This window comes from Lissotriton vulgaris, chromosome 9, assembly GCF_964263255.1.
Source record: "Lissotriton vulgaris chromosome 9, aLisVul1.2, whole genome shotgun sequence".
Classification (NCBI taxonomy): Eukaryota; Metazoa; Chordata; class Amphibia; order Caudata; family Salamandridae; genus Lissotriton; species Lissotriton vulgaris.
The window spans coordinates 956,274,278-956,297,112 of record NC_141697.1 but is presented as its reverse complement, the minus strand read 5'-3'; the positions used below and the strand labels follow the sequence as shown (position 1 = coordinate 956,297,112).

The 22,835-nt window shown below is 46.1% G+C and overlaps 1 protein-coding gene across 2 annotated transcripts in view; it reads right to left on the bottom strand.

The window, feature by feature from the left end:
• LOC147692605 (interferon-related developmental regulator 2-like) overlaps nt 1-22,835 on the bottom strand; it is a 105,820-nt gene that overhangs the window by 70,771 nt on the left and 12,214 nt on the right. Inside the window, exons 2-3 of one of the 2 annotated variants that reach the window (XM_086938806.1) lie at nt 19,164-19,223; nt 16,153-16,272 (exon numbers count right to left, since the gene is read on the bottom strand). In XM_086938806.1, coding sequence (XP_086794932.1) covers nt 16,153-16,272; nt 19,164-19,223 — 180 coding nt within the window. The remainder of the gene's footprint in view (nt 1-16,152; nt 16,273-19,163; nt 19,224-22,835) is intronic. The other variant, XM_086938807.1, reaches the window with a different exon arrangement.

Below are 22,835 nucleotides of genomic sequence, written 5' to 3'. Positions count from 1 at the left end.
TGGAGGGAAAAGAAGAGCGCTTATGCTAGGCTCCTTGAAAGGTGGGAGGGGTGGAATCGGATGACGCTCCCGATCGCCAGGTTAACCCCAGAATTGTATCACATCCAACAACTGACCTGGCCCAGTGGGGAGCTCCGCGCAGAGCAGCTTATGGTCGGGGGCGTAGCTTCCGTTGATGGAGCAGGTGCAGTGGCACCGGGGCCACAGAGCCCTGATTATTGTTGTCTTTCACAGTGCAAACAGCAACCGTGGATATAGGCTGCGCCACTTCTCCCGGCGCTGGTCTCCCCCTCCGTGCCGAGCTCGGAAGGGCCGTCCCAGCCCCGAGAGTTACCGTAGGTGGGAAGAGCCGCTGCTCAAGTTCAGGAACTCGTCGAGGTAAGGGGGAGGAAAGTGCCAGAGAGCAGGAATGTGTTTATAACAAGGGTGGAAGAGGGACTGTCAAAAGCACACGCGAGAGCAGGCGTGCTTGGCCAGCCTCAGACAACCAGCCCTGGGTATTTTATGAGGGGGGCTGCTTCTGTGTGTTTTCTAATCTTGCACACAGCAGCTTTTACACAGCTGTGCTCTCCCGCAGAAGTGGGGTATATGTATGCAAGAGGGTATACACCGACTTCGTCTCATAAACCATGGCTGCCATCCCATGCCTGTTTGAAAGATGTGCCCCATCCCAGCACCAGAAGTTATCTTTTTTGAATGTGTGATCTTGTGCCCGCGTCTGTAAGAAGCCCCGGCGGAACTGTATAGGTCTGAAATTACCAATAAGGCTGTAAAAGTCCAAACCAACCTAAAGTTAGTCTGCCAGGCAGAGTTACGTTTTCACTCAACCTAGATTGAGCGCATATGGTGGTCGGTGCCGGCTTTAGCGCTGGTGGCGCCAAGTGCGACAATCACTTTTGGTGCCCCACACCCCATGACTGTTTCCTCGGATTCTCTCACTACCACCGGGCAAAAGTGGACTTCATCTCTAATCATAAGACATTGCTTAACACAGCACCCTCCCTAAGTCATTTCTGCCCTCCACTGGTCAGTGCCCTGTGCGGCAGCACTGGTCGCACTGCCCTAAAGCCGGCTCTGATGGTGGTTAGTTTAATGATTAATCTATGGCAGATTCTGGGATGTTTATTTGACGTGTTGGGCGCAGTTCTTTAATGTTTGGTGGAGCCAGCTGCTTCAGTGCGCTGTAACAGAGCTGTCAGTGCTGTGTGCAGAACTGTGGGCGCTGTGCCTGCCAGAAATTGGTGGTTTGCCAGTGCTGTGAGGCAGGGAGAAGCTTCCGCTGTGCTACCTGACAGAACTGGTTCGCTGATGTACCACGTGGCATTGTTTAGCTGCTCTTATGTTTGGGACAGAGCTGCCTGTTACTGTGATGGGTGACATAACTAGTATACTACTGTGTAGCAGAGCTGTTGTTACTGCTGCGTGCCTTGGCTCGATTGTTGCTTTGGCGAGCAGCCTTTTTGTACATCTAGCCCAACGTACCTACCTTCTCAACCTGTGGGAGCAAAACAGTACCCCAAAATTTAGATACCCCCAAAATACCTCTTTTAGAGCTTCCATATTTCACTGGTTCGGAGACGGTGTTAATCCTCAGTTTCCTGAGGGAATATGTTGCCTTGTTATGGCACTTCCTAAACAGCAAAATCTCGCAAATACAATTCATTAAATAATTGTACCCACACAATAATTGAATTCTAGATCAAATCTAAGTTCGAGGATTTCTTTTATAACCAGATTTAAAATAAAGCGGAACAGAGTCCATGCTATCAAGGCTCTCAATGTAGAGTTATACAGAGAATGCAAAAATTTGAAATTATTCTAAGCCCTGAATGGGCAACAAAATCAAGAATAAAACGACCAGCACCCCCGCAGCGTCCAAGCCTTCAGGAAAGTCTTTAAAATCTCCCCAAAAATCAAGTTGAAAAAAATATATATTATTCTAACATATGAAGTTACTGTATTTGCAGATTCACCGTGGTGGGAGCAATTTTAGCATTTCTTAAACAAATTAGAGCACGTGAAAGATAAACATTACACTGCGTTACCACTCAAGCGCTATCTCACTGTGTGAATAATTATTCTGAACCCTCCACGCTAATGTCGTCCAGAGATGCTCGAACAAAACATGATACATTAACAGTAACATGTTATGTGAATGAATAGAACACAGTGAAAAAACAGTAGGACCATCGTAAAGTTTTCAAGTTGGAATTGAATTGGGTAAGGTTCATCAAGAGCAGAATGAAAATACCAGTGGAAATAAACCAGTGCATTTCAGTTTGACTATGTGCTAAGGAGCTTGCTAGGAGAGAAGGTGGGAGGGGTGGGGAGGTTGGGAAGAAGGATGTCAAACGTTTCTAAATATGCAGCCACACGGTTGGTGTGCAGCAGCAGGCCCTTTCCCAAAAATATCTGCAGTAGCATAACAACGTGCCCCTGCAGTGCAGGGTGCCCCAAGCTGCTGGGGGCCACCTCAGCAAAGTACTCTGGCCTGAGAGCTCCTGATTAAATTCCGCACCGAGGGTCCCTCAATGAACCTTGCAGGGGGGACCCCCTCAAGTTTCGTTACACCATTGGTTATCTGGTCACCGTTCAATTCCTGATTGCTATATTTAAACATTAAACTGATTCTAATGAGGTGAAACCTTTGCCTAGACAGTGTTAACATATATAACAAGCATTGGCATAGCCAATAGGTCTCGCTTTTGGGACCTTATAAGTGTTTGCTATGGAGCACAATATCCTTGGTGCAACAACAATTGTAGGGTCCCAAAGACGAGACCTATTGGCTATGCCAATGCTTTTTTATATTTGTTCTCCATCCTCTCCTTTACCCTCCCCTTGCTCCTTCTCCCCAATCCCTCTGCCTTGCGATATCCTCAAGATTATCTTCCTTTTTGACTGCCCAACCTTTACTGCTTCTCAGGATTACTCGGCTTCAGGTGTATGGCTTTGACCTCTCTTATAACTTTACTAAGGTACACTTATGTTTCCCACACTTGATTTAATTTGCAAGTTGCTATTGTTCATCTTTAAGTCATTTTCTTGGGGTTCAGGGGTATTCCGTGGTCGCTGGCTGTATCCCATGTGGATATTTCTGATTTCCATCAGTGTCCCAGGGTCGCAATACATCTGCACTATAGCTGGATACACATATTTCTCCCTTTGGCCACTTGACTAGCTCAGGATAGCAAGGACGAGCAGTCAAAGCTTACTCCGTTAGGTGGAGGGGATTAGAAACTTAGCTACAGTGGTGCGCCCTGAGTAAAACTCATTGCCCTGCCTCTGCTTGACTTAAGAAAACAAGCATTGAAAATGCAATAGGTCTCGCCATTCATTAAGTGAAAGCCATTTGCTTTGCTATACAATACCATTAGCAAAGCAAATGGCTTTAACTTAATCAAAGGCGAGACCTAATGCATTTTCAATGCTTGTTTAGGTCTTGCGCCTGTGTAGCAGTGCACAGCACAGCCCAGCGAGAGACCTCATGTAGGGGGTTTCAAAACGGGCCTAGGAATCGCACTTGCTCATGCTTTTCCTTTTGGCCCGCGCTATTGGCCTTTGCATGTGTCTTTATTAAAGACAGCACGCAATTGGCCAAAGGCGGGCGCATTGCTCCGCCCATGGCCTATTGGTGTCTGGTACTCACACCACTGCCATGTATGGGTTTCAATTATCGTGCCCAGACATGGGCGTGATAATTAAAACCACATGCCTCGCTATGGCGCGAACACCACTCGCAGGTTAGGTTTTTTTTGTTAATCAATTTCACAGGGAAGCAACTACATGAAAGAAGGAAATCAATCAATCTATCCATCCATTTATAGCGCGCACTACTCACCCGTGAGGGTCACAAGGCGCTGATGGGAAGGGGGGGGGGGGGGGGGGGGGGGGGGTCGCTACTGCTCGAATAGCCAGTTCTTGTAGTGTTTTCTGAAGGTGAGATGGTCCTGGGTCAGTCGTGGTGTGAGGGGAGGGAGTTCCATGTTTTGGCTTCCAGGTAGGAGAAGGATCTTCCTCCGGTGGTGGTTCTGCGAATTCGTGGGACGAGGGCGAGGCTGGCGGGTGGGGATGTAGAACGAGAGGCGGTTGTTGAGGTATTTGGGGCCCTTGTCGTGAAGCGGTTTGTGTGCGTGGGTGAGGAGCCTGAACGTGATCCTCTTGCAGACGGGGAGCCAGTGCAGGTTTCTCAGGTGGGCGTATATGTGGCTGGGGCGAGGGATGTCGAGGATGAGTCGTGCGGAGGCGTTCTGTATGCGTTGAAGACGTGTCTGAAGTTTGGCTGTGGTTCCTGCGTATAGGGCGTTTCCGTAGTCCAGTCGCCTGGTGACAAGGGCCTGGGTGACAGTCTTCCTGGTTTCGGTGGGGATCCATCAGAAGATTTTTCGGAGCATGCGCAGGGTTGACTTGCTTGGTCATCGTGAGGGAGGAGTCCAGGATGAATCCCAGGTTGCGTGCGTGGTCCGTGGGTGTTGGCGCGGAGCCCAGTGCTGTGGGCCACCAGTAGTCGTCCCAGGCAGATGTGGATTGTCCGAGGACGAGGACCTCCATATTGTCGGAGTTCAGCTTCAGGCGACTGGGCTTCATCCATTCTGCAACGTCTTTCATTCCTTCATGGAGGTTGGTTTTGGCGGTGTCCGGGTCTTTGGTGAGGGAGAGTATCAGTTGGGTGTCGTCGGCGTAGATGTTGATGTTGTGTTTGCGTGCGATGGCGGCAAGGGGGCCCATGTAGATATTGAAGAGAGTAGGGCTGAACGAGGAGCCTTGGGGTACTCCGCAGATGATCTCGGTGGCCGCCGAGCGGAAGTGAGGGAGGCGGACTCTGGGTTCTATCGAAGAGGAACAAGGTGATCCAGTCCAGCACTGTCACCCAATTATAGGCTGTGCTTGATACATTTAAAATTTCTTCATAGACTATGCCGGTCTCCAGAATGGCTGTTTAAACTAGGATTAATAGAAGAAGTGTGCTGTGTCCACTGCTCTGATCTCTGTGCAAGTCATCATTTGGCTTGGGCATGCTCTAGTACAGATCGGTATTAAGAGTCAGTCTGATGCAACTTACTAGACAACTGGCCTGCAATTAAGGAGCACACACTTTGTTGCGCTCCTGGGCTATGTTAAATACGTCCCCAGGAGTCACGAAAGTGGACCTCCCATCTGCTATTACTAGACAAGTGGCAGGTGGCGATGTGTTGGGGCCACTGCAACAGAGATGCGGCTACTGCCAGGACCAGTTAGAGACATACTAGGACTTTGTCGATTATAATCACACCCTAGGGCAGAGGTCTTCAATCTGTGGGGCCCGACCCCCATGGGGGTCGTGGAGTCATGGGAAGGGGTCACGCATTCCCAGGCCTCACTTCTACCTCGACTCTGGAAAATCAAAAGTCCCCAGACAGTTCATTATGAAATTAAAATACTAAAAGCTGCAATGCCATTCAGGGAGTGTTTTCTTGTGATGTGAAACCAGAGCTGATCAGACAGCTAAACAAGGTTTCCTTCCAGGATGCCTGCTTGCCTGAAAAGAATAGAAATATGCGCTACAAGTTAATCTGAAAACATAAAGGGCAATTTGCAGATGTAAAGAATGCTTGGGAGCCGGTACGGGCTTTCATTGATCACATCAATGAAAGCTTTGTGATGAGCTGTGAAGTGCATGCTTCTAATTGTAAATATATTTACATATAGATTACTATCCCACGGGAGGTGTTGAAGGCCAGTAAAGGACCAAGAAAAACAAGCATTTGCAATGCAATAGGTCTCGTAATTACACGAGTTTGAGCTATTGGCATTGTAAATAACAATGCCTTTTATGTTTTGGTTTTTAAAACTTTAAAAAAAAAAAAAAGGCATTGTAATTTACAATCCAATAGCTTAAACTTGCTTAAAATGCGAGACTTATTACATTGCAAATCTATTGTAAATCATTGTGGCCAGTTTATTCTCAAGCACATTTCTGCCAAGGAATTTTCCTAGAGTATATTACTTACCAACTGTGGCAGTTCTTAGAGTTTGAAATACCACATAATTAAAATAGATAAAAGTACTCCCAGTATTTCTGAAATCTGGGTGGGCGTCAAGAGCTTTGGTGTTTTGAAGTCTGCTGTCTAGGCTTAGGAAAGAGATGCGTGGTGTCTTGTGTGTCCTCCAGTGCGTCACCCATCTGCTTCGATCAACATGGAGCATAGCGTTGGGTCAGACGTCACACATGAGGCAGAGCGCTACCATATGTGTCAGTAGCAGGGATGCCTGGCAGTGAAGTTGTGCTCAGAGCTAGTGCAGCACTAAGGCCAGGGCCACTGGATTTATGGGATTATGCAGCTGCAGCGATTTTCATATAATTATATACTTTTGCCACATAATCCATCATCATCAGTTTTGAGCTCAAACGGTTCAAAAGATATTAGAAACAAAGCAACAGGTGTTGCTGCGCAGTAGAAGATACTTTGTAAAGGTTCTGTAACTTATGGCTGTCTGTGGGTGTAAAGTGGTACTAATGAGTCGCAACTAATACCCAGACAGAGTTAACAAGTTTAGAAATGTCAAAATAATCAAGTGATACTTTTATCAAAATGTGCTGCATAATTTGCCTTTGCTTGCCACACAATTTATCCAACCCATCTAAGGTCACTGAAAATAGCTGCCTTTCGGCCTGCATAAAAAAAATGAACCCAGAAGGGGGTCATATAACAATAGTGTCCTCAAAAGCCCTGGTTAGGGAAAAATGAGCACTCAAACGGGAAAATGTAATTTTGCGTACGGCTCCGCAGATCTGTGCAGCAAGGCTGTTGGTGCTTCTCTCGGTAGGGCAGCATTTATAGTCTACAAGTCATAAATACGAGGCCTGTTGCCTAAAATATGAGGCAGATTAAGGGACCATGCTACAACACTGAATCAGTGAACACTTTTACAAAACAAGCAAGCCTTCAAAATACTGGTTTGTAAACACCTGCAACACCAGTGAGCAACGCGCAGTGCACAAACACAGATGAACATCGAATGCACACTGTAAACTTGGGTCTCTCCAAGCTGCCTACAAATGTACAACCTCCTGCATGTTCAATGCCCAAATGACTTAAACCACAAAACTGCACTGCTGATTGTGTTAATGGGACGTCAAACCACAAGGTCACAGCGTGTCCTGCTGGAAACCTGCCGGGGAGGGAAGCAGAGGTTCAAATATCAAAGTCACTATTCTCCACTGCACCAACCAAGATTTAATTTTGTGGCTTTCTAGTTACATTCAGACCGTTTATTAAGGTGGATTAACTACTAGCGGTTTAATAATGTACTATATTGCATTGCCCACTGAGTAGCACTTTATTTTTTATTTAAGCTCACCCTTAATTTATATGTAGTTACCGAATAATGAAGGACCTGAAAAATGTACAGAATATTTTGTTTTTAAGCCAAAACATTGACACACCCATGTGCTCACACTCTCAAGGCCCTCCAGCCGCCCCCCAAACATGACTGAAATCAACAACAGCAGTAAACGGATAAAACCAGGAGTCAGTTTTTGCTAAAATAGAAGTGTTTGTTTTCATAATGTTAAGAATAAAAACTTTAGACAAACAGCATGAAAGAAGCTTAAGGGACCACTTCCTCCCCCTGGAATTAAAGAAAGCACCCTACTTGGACCTTAAAGTTAATCAATGACTGTAAATGGTATGTTTTAATGATGATGTTCAGCAACCTCCAGTTCAATGCAGCTGTAAAAGCCAAGCCACCAGCATCCCATGAAATATAGTATGGTTCTCATCGGATGCCTTGCACTAAAGTTGCAGCCCATGCATTACAGCCATTATACCCAGGGGCACTGGTATTAGGCGATTGTGCAACCGCAGCCATTTTTACATAAGCTCCTGATTTTCACAAAACAAATTGCTTAAAGCTCAACCGGTTCACTAGTTACTAAAAATCAGCAACACGTATCGCTGCACACTAAGGGGCCTTGGCAAAGCGGGACTGGTCAAGGTTTTGTTGCTATATTTGGGTTTTAAACAGGTATTTATGCGGTGCAATCCTAGATTGACTGTCTCTGGAGAAAAACAAGCACACTCATCACATTAGTTCAGAAAGGGGTTCTCATCCAAATAAGTTTTGGCAAAATGTTTTATTGGTGAAAAAGTACCATTGTGAATATTTGGGTAATTCTTTTTGAACTGTGTAATAAGCCTTTGATACCAATCCACAGTCACCCACAAACTTGGTTTGCTAAACATAGTTTAATATTGTTTCCCGGAGGAGGAGCGACGCCAGCAAACAAGATGGCCGCGTAAGCTCCCGGCTCAGACAACCTCCGACTCCTGCCAGAAGATCCTGTTATTTATCCTCTTTTTGCGCCCTGCCTCCGTGTTTATGAACCGGACTGGAGCTTAACGGTGCAATCCCGATATTTCTACCTGTTTGGTAGACAAAGATACGTCGTGTGGCAGTTTGCGGCCTAGACCAGCCTGGAAGCCGGGGTCTCTAGTACTGGCCCAGCCGGGTTTCAGTTGAACAACATCGGCTGTAGTTGTCTGACAGGGTCCGGTCTACCGAGTTGAAAAAAATTTCTTGGACCGAAGTGGACTATGGTTGGCTGAATTGGTGAATATCGAAAGAGGGGTAACGACGCACAAATGGAGCGGTGGACGGGGGTCCCTGGCCCGGTTAGGGCCCCGCCGGTGTTCGCTGGGTTGGGATCTCCGCCTGCAGTGGCGGAGTTCGGATTGTTATGGTCTCCAACGATAAGTCTCCCTCTGAAGTCGTCCGTTCCGCATCCACCTATTCCCCCCCAGGGAGACCGAGCTCTCTGGGGATGCGAATATGACCATAACTGAGCAAGATGTTGTGGAGCAGACTGAGAGTGACTATTGGCAGCCATAGGGTCACTTCATGTTTGCGTTGAAGCCCACATGCATAAAATGATAGTGTTTTTGTCTGGAACTGGGCGGATGGGACCGGACCCTGGTCCACTACAAGAAACGACTCGAGAAACCCAAGATGGCCACTTCGATGGAGGAAGCAGACCCCGTACTTTGGGAGGCGTTGGTGCCTCTGACCAGTGTTTTGGGTGCGGAGAGCAAGCTTGATGCCGCAATTGGATTGTCACGCCTACGATCATTGCCGACTATGGAAGGACTACTTGATGCTCCCTTTCCGGAGACTTTTGATGGGAACTGTTGTTGGTTTGAAACAGCGTCACTCCCCTACACATCGGCACCGCTAAGATGGCGGACGAAACAACCTTGGGAATCCATGACGGTGTGGGGAGCCTTTGGACTTAGCGGAGTTCTCAACACTTTCATCTCTCGGCTTCGTCTCGTTTTGAACTTTGCTACAGCTTTTTTGTGCATTGACTATCCTGCGGAAGTGACAGTTTGTCCGGAAGGGGCTCACATGTTTGATCGGAAGCGTCAAGGATGAGACTGTGCGATTGAGTTTGCCATCGGGTATTACTGGACACAGGGTTTGCAACCATGATGCGTTCAGGAGGTTGGGCGGTGTTTGGAGTTTCCCCTGTTGCGCTACATATTTGCAGCTTAATAGATCGAGACCTTAGTCTGGGAATTCTTGGCTTTGGCGGGGGAGCGGAGGCATGTATGAAGAGGCCCTCCTCCATTTTCTTCTTTTAGTATTTAGTTAGTTGGGGCAAAAGGCACACTGCTAGTTGGGGTTAGGTGATAGCCATATGCAGGGGTGCAGGGTGGGGGGGATGGGTTTATTGTTTGGTCTTCATTTTTGTTTTTATGGTTTCTTTTTCTTCACATTCTCTTTCACTTTCCTTTTATAAGTATAGTTGGTGGACATCCTGACTTTGTTGGTATTCCAGTATCTGGTGCTCATGATCTGGTGCTCATGCTTCTTCTATTATCCTGATTTTATGGGTGGGCAGACTAAGAGCTTGCGCTTAATGTGAATCGTATATTGTACTGTGGCACATCCTGGTTCTCATACATTGGCGTAGGCGTCTCAGCCATTTCTTCACTGCTTAGTATCTATCCTGCATCTACATCTGTTCGCCTTATTATTATGTCTGAACGTATGGCACCTGATATGTCTATTACTTTCTTTGTTTTGAAACTAATAAAAAGATTTACAAAAAAAAAAAAATATTGTTTCCCCCACCATAAAAAGGATTTGCTATGGGAATTGGGGAAGTTTATGGTTGTCTAGGAGGAGGAGTAACAGCTTCCAGAAATATTTGTCGGGGGGGTTCCTTATGCATACAAAATTTTGGCGGGGGGGGGGGGTCTCAGCATCGAACAGTTTGAAGACCTCTGCCCTAGGCACCTACGTGAGACTGCTCAGGGCAGCGGGGGTAGTGTGTCTCCCTTGAGTCATGTTGTGATGGAGTGGCCTTATCTCCTCCTGTGATAGTGTTGACCTTTAAAAGTGGACTGCCAGGCAGAGTGTCTTAATTAGGACAATAACTGTCACTGTGTATCTAGGTTTCCCCTGAGGACACCTGCATGTCATTTCTTTACCCTGTGGCAGCCTCTTCTCTTTCCTTCCCCCCGATTTCCTGTCTGTTCCTCTCTAGCAGTACACTACACTGCTTCTCCTGATCGAAACATGCAGTTATGAGGAACTGTTAACTACAGATATGTAAAGCAAGAATTTGCAATCCAATAGATCTTGCATTTACAAAACTCTTGTAAATGCGCGACCTATTGCATTGCAAATGCTTGTTTGTAAAAGCGCCCATGCGGTGCTTTCACTTTAATGCCGGCCGCACCCCTTTCCTCAAACGAGCTGAGTCTAAAGAAAGTGGCGCGGCCGCCATTAAAGTGAAAGCGTTGTATGGGGCGCAGTTAAAAAACAAAAAATAACACTTGTCTGTCAACTTGAGAAATGCTTTTTGGGGAAAAAGCACCCCATACCGCGGTTTCACTATAATGGCAGCCACGCCCCTTTCCTTAGACGCAGCCGCCATTAAAGTGAGGCATAGGGCAGTTAAAAAAATAATTTTAAAAAATAAACCACACGAAACACACGCCCTCGCTCAGAGCCGCAAATAAACCAAAGACACAGCCGCCACTGAAAAGAGTGGAGTGCCATGCCAGATTATGTAAAAAAAGAATTAAAGAGATGGGGGAAGAGCGTGTCCTGCCTGCAAGGGCAGGCAGGAGAAAACAATTTAAGCAAATAGTGCTCGGAGGCTGTAATTAAAGCCTACCAAGTAACACATAACAGGGGGTGTCCTCATGGGAGGTTACAAAATAAAGACAAGGCGGTACTAAGAAGGGACTAATTTGCCTATTGACCAATGAAAAGTCAGTTTCCAAATGACAAGCCAATGAAAAATATGGGAGGTGAGTGGACGAAGCTTCAAGTCCATACCTGAATACAGCATGCCTCGCAGAGCAGTGCATGCGCTGCCCAGGCTCGACCTGAAAAGGAACCCATCGATGTAATTTCTTTGCCCTTCGGCAGCTTGAGGAGTATACACTGGAAGGAAGATGGAAGTCTGTACTTGACCATCTCCTATTGTTTACGCAAAATGCTCTTGTATTCTTAAGAAAAGAAAGAAAGAAAAAAAACGCATGTTATATTACTTGCCTTTTTCATTCTATTTTTAGTGATAAGGTGGGGGAACACTTTTTCGTGGCTTTGATCGGATTCTTTGTAGAAGAATGAGCAGATTATTTTCGCACATGAAATTCTAAACAGGTATCCTGTTAGTTTTACTATTTGATGGGCTTTCAAATGAGTACTGTATGTACTTTACTCAGATTAAAAAAAATATTTTAGTGTGCTCCTCGATTCTTAACTTGATTTTGCCATAAATATTATGTACAAGCTTTGAAACTGCATTAAGATGACCAATATTTGCCCAATCGAGTAATTCTCTAAAATGGTAGGTTACAATTTAGATAAATTATGGAACCAAAATAGTTTTTACTGGATTCTTGATTAGATTGCATCATTTTTAATTGTGGGGAACTTATGATATTAGTGTGGTTTGTGATGCAATATTAGTCGTTATAGCCAGTTTGGCTGCAAAACAATAAATTGGGACAAGAGATGCAGTTTAAAGTTAAAGCAGTGACCGCCTGAACATCCTATACAGACAGCTTCACGCTGTGGTAAAGTGTGTGTTTAATTGGGCAGAATTGTTTGTAAGAAATATATTTTATAAGTCGCAACCGGAATTTAAGCGTCATTGAAGGCGCTTTGCATCACCCAGGAAGGGCCGTCAAAAAGTTGACGCTAGTTGAATGAAGCGTATTGATGCAGCACAGAAAACTGACACAGAAGCCAACGAATGGTGTGCAATGGGTGGCTTGCAATCTCCTTTGGTCTACAATAGTCCCGCAAATGAGCATGTGCTGTGTTGCAGGCTAGACCTAAACAAGCATTGGAAATGCAATAGGTCTCGCAGCATTAGAGTTAGTGCTTTTAGAATTGTTTATGGGTTTTTTGTTGTAAATCTTTAGCATTTTTGTTTCCTGTAGCCAATGCTAAAGAATTACAAATAAAAAAAGCCATAAACAATTGTAGAAGCTCTAACTAAAAATCCTCCGAGACCTATTGCACTGTGTGAGGGTGAGTGAGGAGGTGAGGGTGAGGGTGAGGAGTTGAGGGTGAGGGTGAGGGTGAGGGTGAGGGTGAGGGTGAGGGTGAGGGTGAGGGTGAGGGTGAGGGTGAGGGTGAGGGTGAGGGTGAGGGTGAGGGTGAGGGTGAGGGTGAGGGTGAGGGTGAGGGTGAGGGTGAGTGAGGGTGAGGGTGAGGGTGAGGGTGAGTGAGGGTGAGGGTGAGTGAGGGTGAGTGAGGGTGAGTGAGGGTGAGGGTGAGTGAGGGTGAGTGAGGGTGAGTGAGGGTGAGTGAGGGTGAGTGAGGGTGAGTGAGGGTGAGTGAGGGTGAGTGAGGGTGAGTGAGGGTGAGTGAGGGTGAGTGAGGGTGAGTGAGGGTGAGTGAGGGTGAGTGAGGGTGAGTGAGGGTGAGTGAGGGTGAGTGAGGGTGAGTGAGGGTGAGTGAGGGTGAGTGAGGGTGAGTGAGGGTGAGTGAGGGTGAGTGAGGGTGAGTGAGGGTGAGTGAGGGTGAGTGAGGGTGGGTGAGGGTGGGTGAGGGTGAGTGAGGGTGGGTGAGGGTGGGTGAGTGAGGGTGAGTGAGGGTGAGTGAGGGTGAGTGAGGGTGAGTGAGGGTGAGTGAGGGTGAGTGAGGGTGAGTGAGGGTGAGTGAGGGTGAGTGAGGGTGAGTGAGGGTGAGTGAGGGTGAGTGAGGGTGAGTGAGGGTGAGTGAGGGTTGTTAAAAGGCCAGCTGGGCTTCTTAATCAGTATTCAGCATCTTTGGCACAGGTATTACAGGTCTGGTAGGTCTGATCATGTCACTTTGCAGCATTTACGAGTTGAGCTGGGGGATGGGGCGGAGCGGGTAAAAAAAAAAAAAAAAAGACGGAGGGAAAGCAGAAAAGGGGAGGGGGGAGGAGAAATGCGACACGGCGGGAAGGGGAGGGGGCGGAGGGGTTAGGTTCTAAGGATTCAGAGTGGACTGCATAGGTTTGCATGCGGACTGCTAAGAAAAGTCTGTTGATGCAGAAAGGACAACAAAGCCGTGGGCAGTGTACCATGAGTAATAGGCAGGTAGGGATACAGAAAGGACTATAGCTTTTGAGACTCCGAGGAATGGGCTGGGATGAATGCATAACAGAATATTAGAATCTTAGACCGGGCTGTGACAACAGTGCAGAAGGGGCTTTTCAGCCTAGCAAATGAGGCGCAAGGTATTGGCGGCTATGCATACTGAAAGGATACTTTAGCCAAGTGCATGAGAGTATGAGGAATAACTAAATATAATAACTTTTTTAGATTTTATCTGCTTAGAATCCACAGAACAGTGGGCAAATAAATGCCGTAAAGTGGTTCAGATAAGAAGTACAGCGCAGGTCTGTGATTTATATTTCAATGATGAGTAAGTAGGGCGAATGCATAGGTGGAGGAGAGAGACAGTAAAAATAAAGAGGCAAGTACAGCGAATGGGCAAGAGGCAGTTAGTGAGGACTGATGTGAAGTGTAAAAAGACCCGCATAGAATGAACCGATTGATAAGGGGAAGACTGGTGAAGAGGGGGGGGGGGGGGGAGACTGGTGGGGGGGGGGGGGGGGAGACTGGTGAAGAGGGGGGGGGGGGGCGGACGGGTGAATTGAATGACGGAAAGGATGAAATGACTGAGTTGTGTGAAGAATGAACTTGGTGACCGAACACCGTAAGGCCGGGAACACACTTTGTGGGAGGCAGAGAGATCATTTTCTTTTCCCAAAAAGGATCGAAAACAACACAGTACTTAGCTACAGTGTTATCGGTGTAAGTGCTCCCCGACAAGGCGCACACTTAGATAACCAAAGTCTCACAACATATACTCACCTCCACGGTTTGGCCCAGCTCCAGGTCGAAGCCCACCACACAGAGACAGTGCAGCCAGGCAGAGAAGCGATCCCAGGGCAGACAGAGAGAGTCCCCTCCAGAGGAAAGCAACTCTGACAGCCTTCGGGCCAGAGCCGGGGCCTGCCCCTCGGGGCTCCGCTCCCCCAACCCAGTAGTCCCACGTAAGGACATCACGGAGCAAAGATCTAGCAGAGTCAGCACCAGCAGCCAAGCATCCCACTACCAACACCGCCGGGGACCGGGAGCTCGGCGTCAGCAAACAGCGACTGTACTGCGAACCAGCTTAGTTAAAAGAAGGACTAGGACTGAAAGCGGCCACTTTAAGCTGCCATATTGGAAAGGCTCTGGGTCCTTTTTTATTCACCAATTCTGCTTACAATGAACCCCAGATAACTGTTGAACAGCAATGGATAAGACTAACATATATTTCACACGCTGGCTACAAACGAAATGTAATTGCGGATATCATATGTGCATACTTATAAGTCTTACATGGAAGAAGGGACTTTCGCCTACCCTAGCTTTTGTTAGGGGAGAGCATAGCTCGCAAGTTTTCAGATTACTCGTGTGACATGGCTATGGCTTCAGTCTGCCGCAGGAGACTTTTAAACAAGAAATGGAAGGGAAACAAGGCAGGCGGCTGGGGGGAGGGGGGGAGGAGAAATGCGACGCGAGATGGCAGGCAGGGGAGGGGGGAGGAGAGTAGGGGAGGCACGGCCTAGCGGCCGTGCAATCAAGTAGTGAGGGGGCGGAGCTGGGGGAGGCTGTGGAAGAGAGTAGGCAAGGCAGGCAGCTGGGGGCAGGCAGGGGAGGGGGAGGAGAGTAGGGGAGGCACGGCCTAGCGGCCGTGCAATCAAGTAGTGAGGGGGCGGAGCTGGGGGAGGCTGTGGAAGAGAGTAGGCAAGGCAGGCGGCTGGGGGCATGTGCACGCGCATTTAAGCTCAATGCGCATGCGCATTGAGCTTAAATTTCTCGTGCACTGCAAGGAATCGCCACGATTCCTTGCAGTGTGGATAAAGAGCGGATAAGTGCCAATACTCTCGCCTTGCTCGATGCGCATGCGCATCGACAGGCGAGACCTAAAAAGTTACTGAATCGTAAACACTTGTGGAACCCATCAGAGAGATGCAAAAAAGGCTCTGCTCCACGGGAAGGAAAGACTAACCAATGAATAGAGAGCAAGAACATAAGTGACAAAACAAAAAGCTGATGGAAAGAGTAGCTTTCAAGCCTAAATCAAAATGTCCCAAATAAGTCTTTCCCCAGTAGTACAGCCGTGCTATCTGGCATGAATTGACCAAAGAATGAAGAGCAGAACAGTATGGTGAATTTAACTGAGAAAATACACTGCACAACCCTCGCCCCCCTGTTCCCGTTTACTATTTTAACATAAGTGCAACAGTAACTTAACCATAATTACATAACTGTGGGCAAGTCACTGATTAAATCCAGAAGCCATGGCCAGAAGGCAAGTCTCGAGGTTCCATGGTAAGAAACGTACACATTAGAATACTCAACGTCACGCTTGGGGTGGGGGAACACATGTACTTTAGTGCAGTAGACACCTTGGGGTCCGTAACGGCACTGTCCCTAAGGAGCAGCAACTATTGGGGCAATATGAAGTCACTAAATTGGGTGGAAAAGTAGAGGCCACTTGCAAACAGAGAGCCTTGTGAAACATTCAGAAAATATAGTTTCAAGAGAGGGGGGGGGGGTTTAGCCAGGCTCATTTAGAGAAGTGACTGACAATTATACCAGAAAGAACCCACTGCCTACTCACCGGTTCCTTCCTCCGCAACGCTTGCCGTTTCACTGTTGCTGCTGTAGTGGCTCTGCACCTCACTGGCAACCTCGTCATCGTCGCTGGCCTGTGAGTCTGCTCCAGCTGTGCCTCGGGAACCTGGAAAAATAAAGTGAAGTGGTAAGTATCAAAGATAACACTGCAAGGGTTGGGGCTCCTTCCACGTAATCACCAAGTACAACAATGGAAAGGCCATGCAGGTTAGCCTTACAGAAAGGAATGATGGATGGGTAGAATGGATTTAGGGCGATTTCTGAAATACAGGTCCAATGCATTACGTATCTGCTGCAGCCATTTTAGTAGAGACAATAGAATTTTCCAGCATCTCGACTCCTACTCCAACACCCTTTCTAGCTATGGTACACAGGGCCACTTTACACAGACCAGTATGACACCTATCACACAAAGTATGAACAGGAGACCCTGCAGACATTTGCAGGTACCACAACTGCAACTAGCAGGAGTTGCTATTTCTGGATCATTTGAAACACCACCCTCGAGTACAGCAATTCGGACAAACTCATTTAAAACTGACCACCTTTACTACACAAAGGGGTCTACTGCCACATGGCATGGCTCTTTGACACCCCAGGACTTGGTCCTTCTCAAGTTCTCTGCACTGACAACACGCCCACGATTAGTGATTGTGTTTACTGTTGGAAAGAATGCTTAGTCACCATAAAAAGGGTGGGGTGGGGAGTCGTGCAAAAAAATACATAGGCACATGAATATATTAAAAAAAACAAAGTTAGGTACTGTTCTCACACAGACAGACTAAATACATGACCATTAAAATAAGAGGATAACTTCGTTCAACACCAAAGTAAGCTGCGGAGAAAGAAAAAAATGTCATCAGAGACCGGAATCACTCACTATTACACCACTGCTTAATGCGAGTGTTCCGGCTGTGTCATAACTCTGAAACAGTAGCATTTAGCTGGACGGCCAGGCATCTACATTACAAACCGTTAGTAAACACGTCCAAGGGGCAGCTTGTGTAAGCAATACCCAGGCAGGATAACATTACATGGTCTAAATAGGTTTTAAAAACTCAAAACTGTGACATTAGTCAGCCCTAAACCTCAAAAAATACCATGACGTCTTCATGGACTTCATACATAAAGAACCCCTCCAACCAAAAGCATGTCCTTCCCATTGTAAAATTGACATACTAGTCGGGTGGTCGCCTCACTCCAGGTCATTACAGACACGAACGATATCCAGTCCTAAATATATATATATATACACACACACACACACACACATATATACACACACACATACATACACACACGCACACGCACACACACACATATATATATTTTTTCCTGGAAAACACTTGCGTAGTGACTTGGTGGAAGGTGGTCACACTACATGCTATGTTTTAAGATTCTTAAATAAAAATATCATTCGGCATTAACAAGAGAAAAAAAACATATGTATACGTTGGCAAATACGCGAGGGCGGCTGTCACCTAGTAGTCAAAGCAAGGGAAAAAAAAAAGGGTGGGTGGGGCCGCACAGAGGCAGCTCGCAGCTATTTCTGTACAAGGCCGCTAATCCAACGCAAGAATGGAGCCAGCAGGAGGCTCGCGCAGCGTCAGCACACGGAACGGGATCCCAAGTATGACGAGGCCTGCCTGACCTGGCGCGCAACGATAGGGCGGGAGACTTTCGTTGGCGCAGGGCCTATAATTACCAGGACCTGGCACTCTCGGAGGAAACTCCACGACCTGCGAATACGTCAAGATTACTATCGCCAGAAAGCAAACAAACGCAGAGCGGCGTTGCACGCAACAGCTGACACAGGCGGAGGAAGCCAAATATTAAAAGCCGGAGGAGGCACGATGCAAAGGCGTGGGGTGGAGGGACGACGTGGATGACATGCAATGATGACGCGATTTAGCAATGCGTGTAAGCACCAACGTGGTAAAATGTCAGTTCAATAAGTTGTTCGAACAGCTGCCTCAAACCAAACCTATGAAATTAGAGGCCAGAGTGTGCACTCCTGCGGGAATGAAGTAAAGCAACAGAAAATGCAACAAACCCATAGCCAGTCTATGCGGCGATGGGCGGGTCCATGATCTTGTGTGTCCAAAGCTCGAAAATAATAGTGAACAACCACAAATTTGAAAAACGTGAATCATTATATATATATATATATATATATATATATATATATATATATATATATAATCCAGCTTCCATCTTGCTAAGTTATTGTCTACTACCATCTTTCCAGGCGCTTAGAGACCTGCAGGTGATTAGGCGCGATATAAAATCTCACTAACAAAATATATATATATATATATATATATATATATATATATATATATATATATATATATATATATATATATAATGTCTACGTCGTTATGTACGGGTTCGGTGCAGTATAGAGGGCAGGTTAGGGCAATTGGTAAGGTTTACTGGCTTAGTTTGTGCTAACAAAGGTGCTGAGAATGGGGAAGTGTTCACGTACGTCACAGCATTAGGAAAGCCAACACAATACACTTGGGAGTAAAGGTGGGAATAAACAGTAGGAATACAGGATGCGGCAATGGGTTAACTGATTAAATTAGTGTCGGGCGGTCTTCTTGATTACAAGATTCCTATAGGAATCGCCTTGGAAAAAACTAGCGTAGCTACTGGTATGAAGAGGATACCATTTTTATATTAAAAGTAGAAATAAAATGGGCACTTAATATTTCGAGCTAATTGTATTTTACGTTTCTAACTTCAACGCCACACTTTTTTCACCAAACATACACACAACATTAATTTGGTATGCCGTCTCTGTGGGTCGAAGGGACGAGGGTTAAAGAGGTACAATTAGGCAATGTATGTACACATCCTCCCTCCCCAGAGATCCCATACAAGCCAAGCAAACATAGCTGGAAACAGCCAACAACCTACAGTGCCAGGGGAAAGGATAGCGTGTAGCCAGATGTTGGGCCATGCATTAGGAAGTGACCAAGATGAGACCATTACCTTTCACCAGGCTGACTTTGGCTGTGACCTGCAGCTGCAGCAGCTCCTGTCTCAGAGAACCTGCGGCCACGGGAGAGCAAGGTAGGCATAAAATAAAGTCAACAAAAACACAACTTTAATAAGTTGGTAGCTGAAAATGTGATGACACTCAAAAGAGCAGATTCTGTTGTGCTGACAGATGTTGGCGTAAGTTACAAATGGAGCAAAGGCTAGGAACATTTGTAAGTGTATCTATTAGGACCGACTTGGAGAACATATTTCTAGAGGAATGTGCGTTGCCCCTTCAAGAAATTGATGCAGTGCTGCTGGGTTGGAAAGAAACACAAGCAGGATTCTAGTCTGTCTTGATCAGTGCTATCCTCAAGTCATCCATGCCAGTACAAAGTGTCTGCTGAAACAGACCAACACTTTTCTTGAACATTAGGATAAAAACATACAGCACATTAGGTTCTCTTTCACAAAGACATTGCTTATATTTTTTCAACTCCTAAGGGTTGGAGAGGCTATCAAGTATGACTGTAGAGCATGTGTACTCACAAAAATGTTCCCATGGGTCAAAAAGGTTGATCTGTGGTGGGACCGTGTGGAGCATTGATGCCAGCAGGGTGGCGGCAGAGGATGGGGTGTTGCGGACGGTGATTGTGTTGGGCACTGTCTGGTGGGTGTAGGGAAGGTGAAGCATGCACATCTTGTGGCTGGATTGCATTATGTGAAACCAAAAAACCTGGGATCAATCCCGGCTTCCCCACTTAGTGTGATTCTAGGCAATTGTTTTATTTCACTTTCCTCCTTTTTCTTCATCATCACATATAAGCGGACCTTGAAATACATGTTTGTGACTTTAGGATGTGCACTGTACGAAACCATGTCCTGTGTACGATTTAATAAGCTCTAATGTTTTCCATGTATAACAGCCCAGGCCGCCCAGAGTGCACATAAGTAACTTGCCTCCTAGTTCACTATTGCAATTTTGTCAGTTTGGGTGGAAGGAAGCATGAAGGTTTCTTAAATTCATATTTGAAAAATCTCTTTAAATAAACTACTCAATGCACTGACAATCTGGTGTACTAATCTGAGCTGCATGTTAGTGAAATACTCTTTTTTGAATTTTGAAGAAGCTTGATCATATTTTCATAGGTTTGTAGCAAGATGTCCAAGTTAATTGTTGCAGGAAACCTTAGTTACTTTCTTCCTATAACTGCAATTAACCTAAACAAAAAACAATTGCCCCATAATTCATTTTTTAAATGTTAAGGCTGATTCAAGTAAACAGCAGCCCAGTACTGCTGTTGACTTGGGGGCCACATCTAAAGGCCAGGAGGGCCGCATGCGGCCCCCAGGCAGTACTTTGAGTATCACTGTTTTAATGCTGGACGTGTAAGTGAATGTAGACTGACACAGTCCATACAAAAGGATAAAAAACTTGGGTGAGAAACAGTGACAAAAGCAGCCCTATCCCAAAACAAGGAGGCTGGAGAAAAAAAAAAAGCATTGTTTGCTGGTGTCAAATAACTGAGTAGGCTTGGATGAGGGGTGTCAACAAGTCACCAGGAGCCCTTTTTATCCAGTCCCAAATTCAGCCAACTCCAGGTTACAACCCTGCATAAAAATAAATCTCAACATTCCAGCTTAGTAAAGTGCTTTTGGATAAAAAGACGGACAGTAAAAGGTGTCCATGAGGATACCGGTCTACTGCCAACTCTACATCCAAGTCAGAAAGAAGCGTAGCTTCAGATCAAGGGAAACCAGAACAAATAAGTTAGAAGTAGATAATACCACCCAGCCTAGATGGAAAGTGAACAAAAAGGATAGAGTAACCCCCTACTCAGGACCCCTTTCTCCGCTCCCAGAGGGGCTTAATTATTACTAGGCTTCAATATTCCAACTTAGAGTGCTTACTACCTTTCAAATGTATGTCTCCCTGATCTTTTTGGAGCAGGACAAAGTTAATTATTTGCTATTTGATTAACGAGGGCTGAAAAAGGGCAGTGTGTGTAGCCGGACAAAAATGTAACTAAATATAAGCAATTAATGATTTCCAGAGATGTGCAGCTCCTAATTAAAGTACGCCTCAATAAAGTGGTGCTGTAAGCCAAACAGTACTTCGGGTGCAACGTCCTGGAGAGCAAGCATCACAAGAACTGAGTGTAGAGACACAATTAAAAATACACACTGCACAGTTTAGACGCAATCAAGTGGAGGTACAGAACTGTAGGCCCAATGAGGAATTAATTGCTGAAGTTTCAGGAAGCTTGAAGTCATTTTCTGTAATCACAATATCTGTCACAACAGCCAACAAGTAACGTGTAGGAACAGGCATTCTGCTACCAATTGATCTAAGACAAGACCAATAAAGTTAAAGCCAACAGAAGCACGCCATCGGTGTTCCTTGGCAGTACTGCTGTGGCCCAGTTCAAGCATCGATTTGAATTACTTTTTGCTTTAATGCTTCAAAAACGTCATGCAAATTCACATATTTCAATATACACAAACATAGATCAGTAAAATGTACATGAACATACATGGCCTTCAACTCTTGGAAAGAAGAACCACCAGCGAAAGAAGACTGCTGTGTCGGTAGCATGTGTTACTACATCCACATCAGCTTTCAAAATCTAGAACAGCCTTGCACATTGATGTACAAAGACCCACTACAAATATGTTCGCACTGTCAGCACACTCCTTTATATTGGCTGGGAAACTAGGAGTGAACCTGTTCGGAGAGTACTTTCAGCTCTCTTAAAGCAGTGTTCATGCTGTAACTTCACTTTCTCTAAAGAGCATACTTCTTGAGCCCCACTGTTTAATGATGTCCATCTGACATTGGGCAAATCACTTACTCTTAATGCACAACAGTGGATTGATGTTAAGAAAGAACTTGCCTATAAAGGAAGAGGACACCATGAGAAAAGCATAGCTATTCCATCATAGTCAACTATGATGTTAAACTTCTTAACATTTGATACGGATTCCACAGTACCTGGATTAGCACACACAAAAATGTAACATGAACAACTATTTTTTATCTAACACTGTGCAATAAAATATCACTGTTAAGTGTGTGAAATGTATTGAGATTAACAGTGCCGCTTCTAAGCGCCCAACTTTACTTCTCACTACAAAACGTTAGTGCCACCAATGTATAGATTATTCCAATGCCTAGTTTTGCAGAAGGAACAAAGCAGTCACGCACAAGAGCATCGATCAAGGGACAAAGGTGCTGTTTAGGTCTCGCCTGTCGATGCGCATGCGCATCGAGCAAGGCGAGAGTATTGCGACTTATCTACTCTTTATCCACACTGCAAGGAATCGTGGCGATTCCTTGCAGTGCACGAGAAATTTAAGCTCAATGCGCATGCGCATTGAGCTTAAATGCGCGTGCACATGCCCCCAGCCGCCTGCCTTGCCTACTCTCTCTCACAGCCTCCCCAGCTCCGCCCCCTCACTACTTGATTGCACGGCCGCTAGGCCGTGCCTCCCCTACTCTCCTCCCCCCTCCTCCTCCTCTCCTCCCCTGCCTGCCTGCCGCTAGGCCGTGCCTCCCCTACTCTCCTCCCCCCTCCTCCTCCTACTCTCCTCCCCTGCCTGCCTGCCGTGTCGCACCTCTCCCCTCTCCGCCCCCTCCCCTGGCTGTGTTCTTCAATTTCGCTTCGCCTTATACTGCGCACTGGA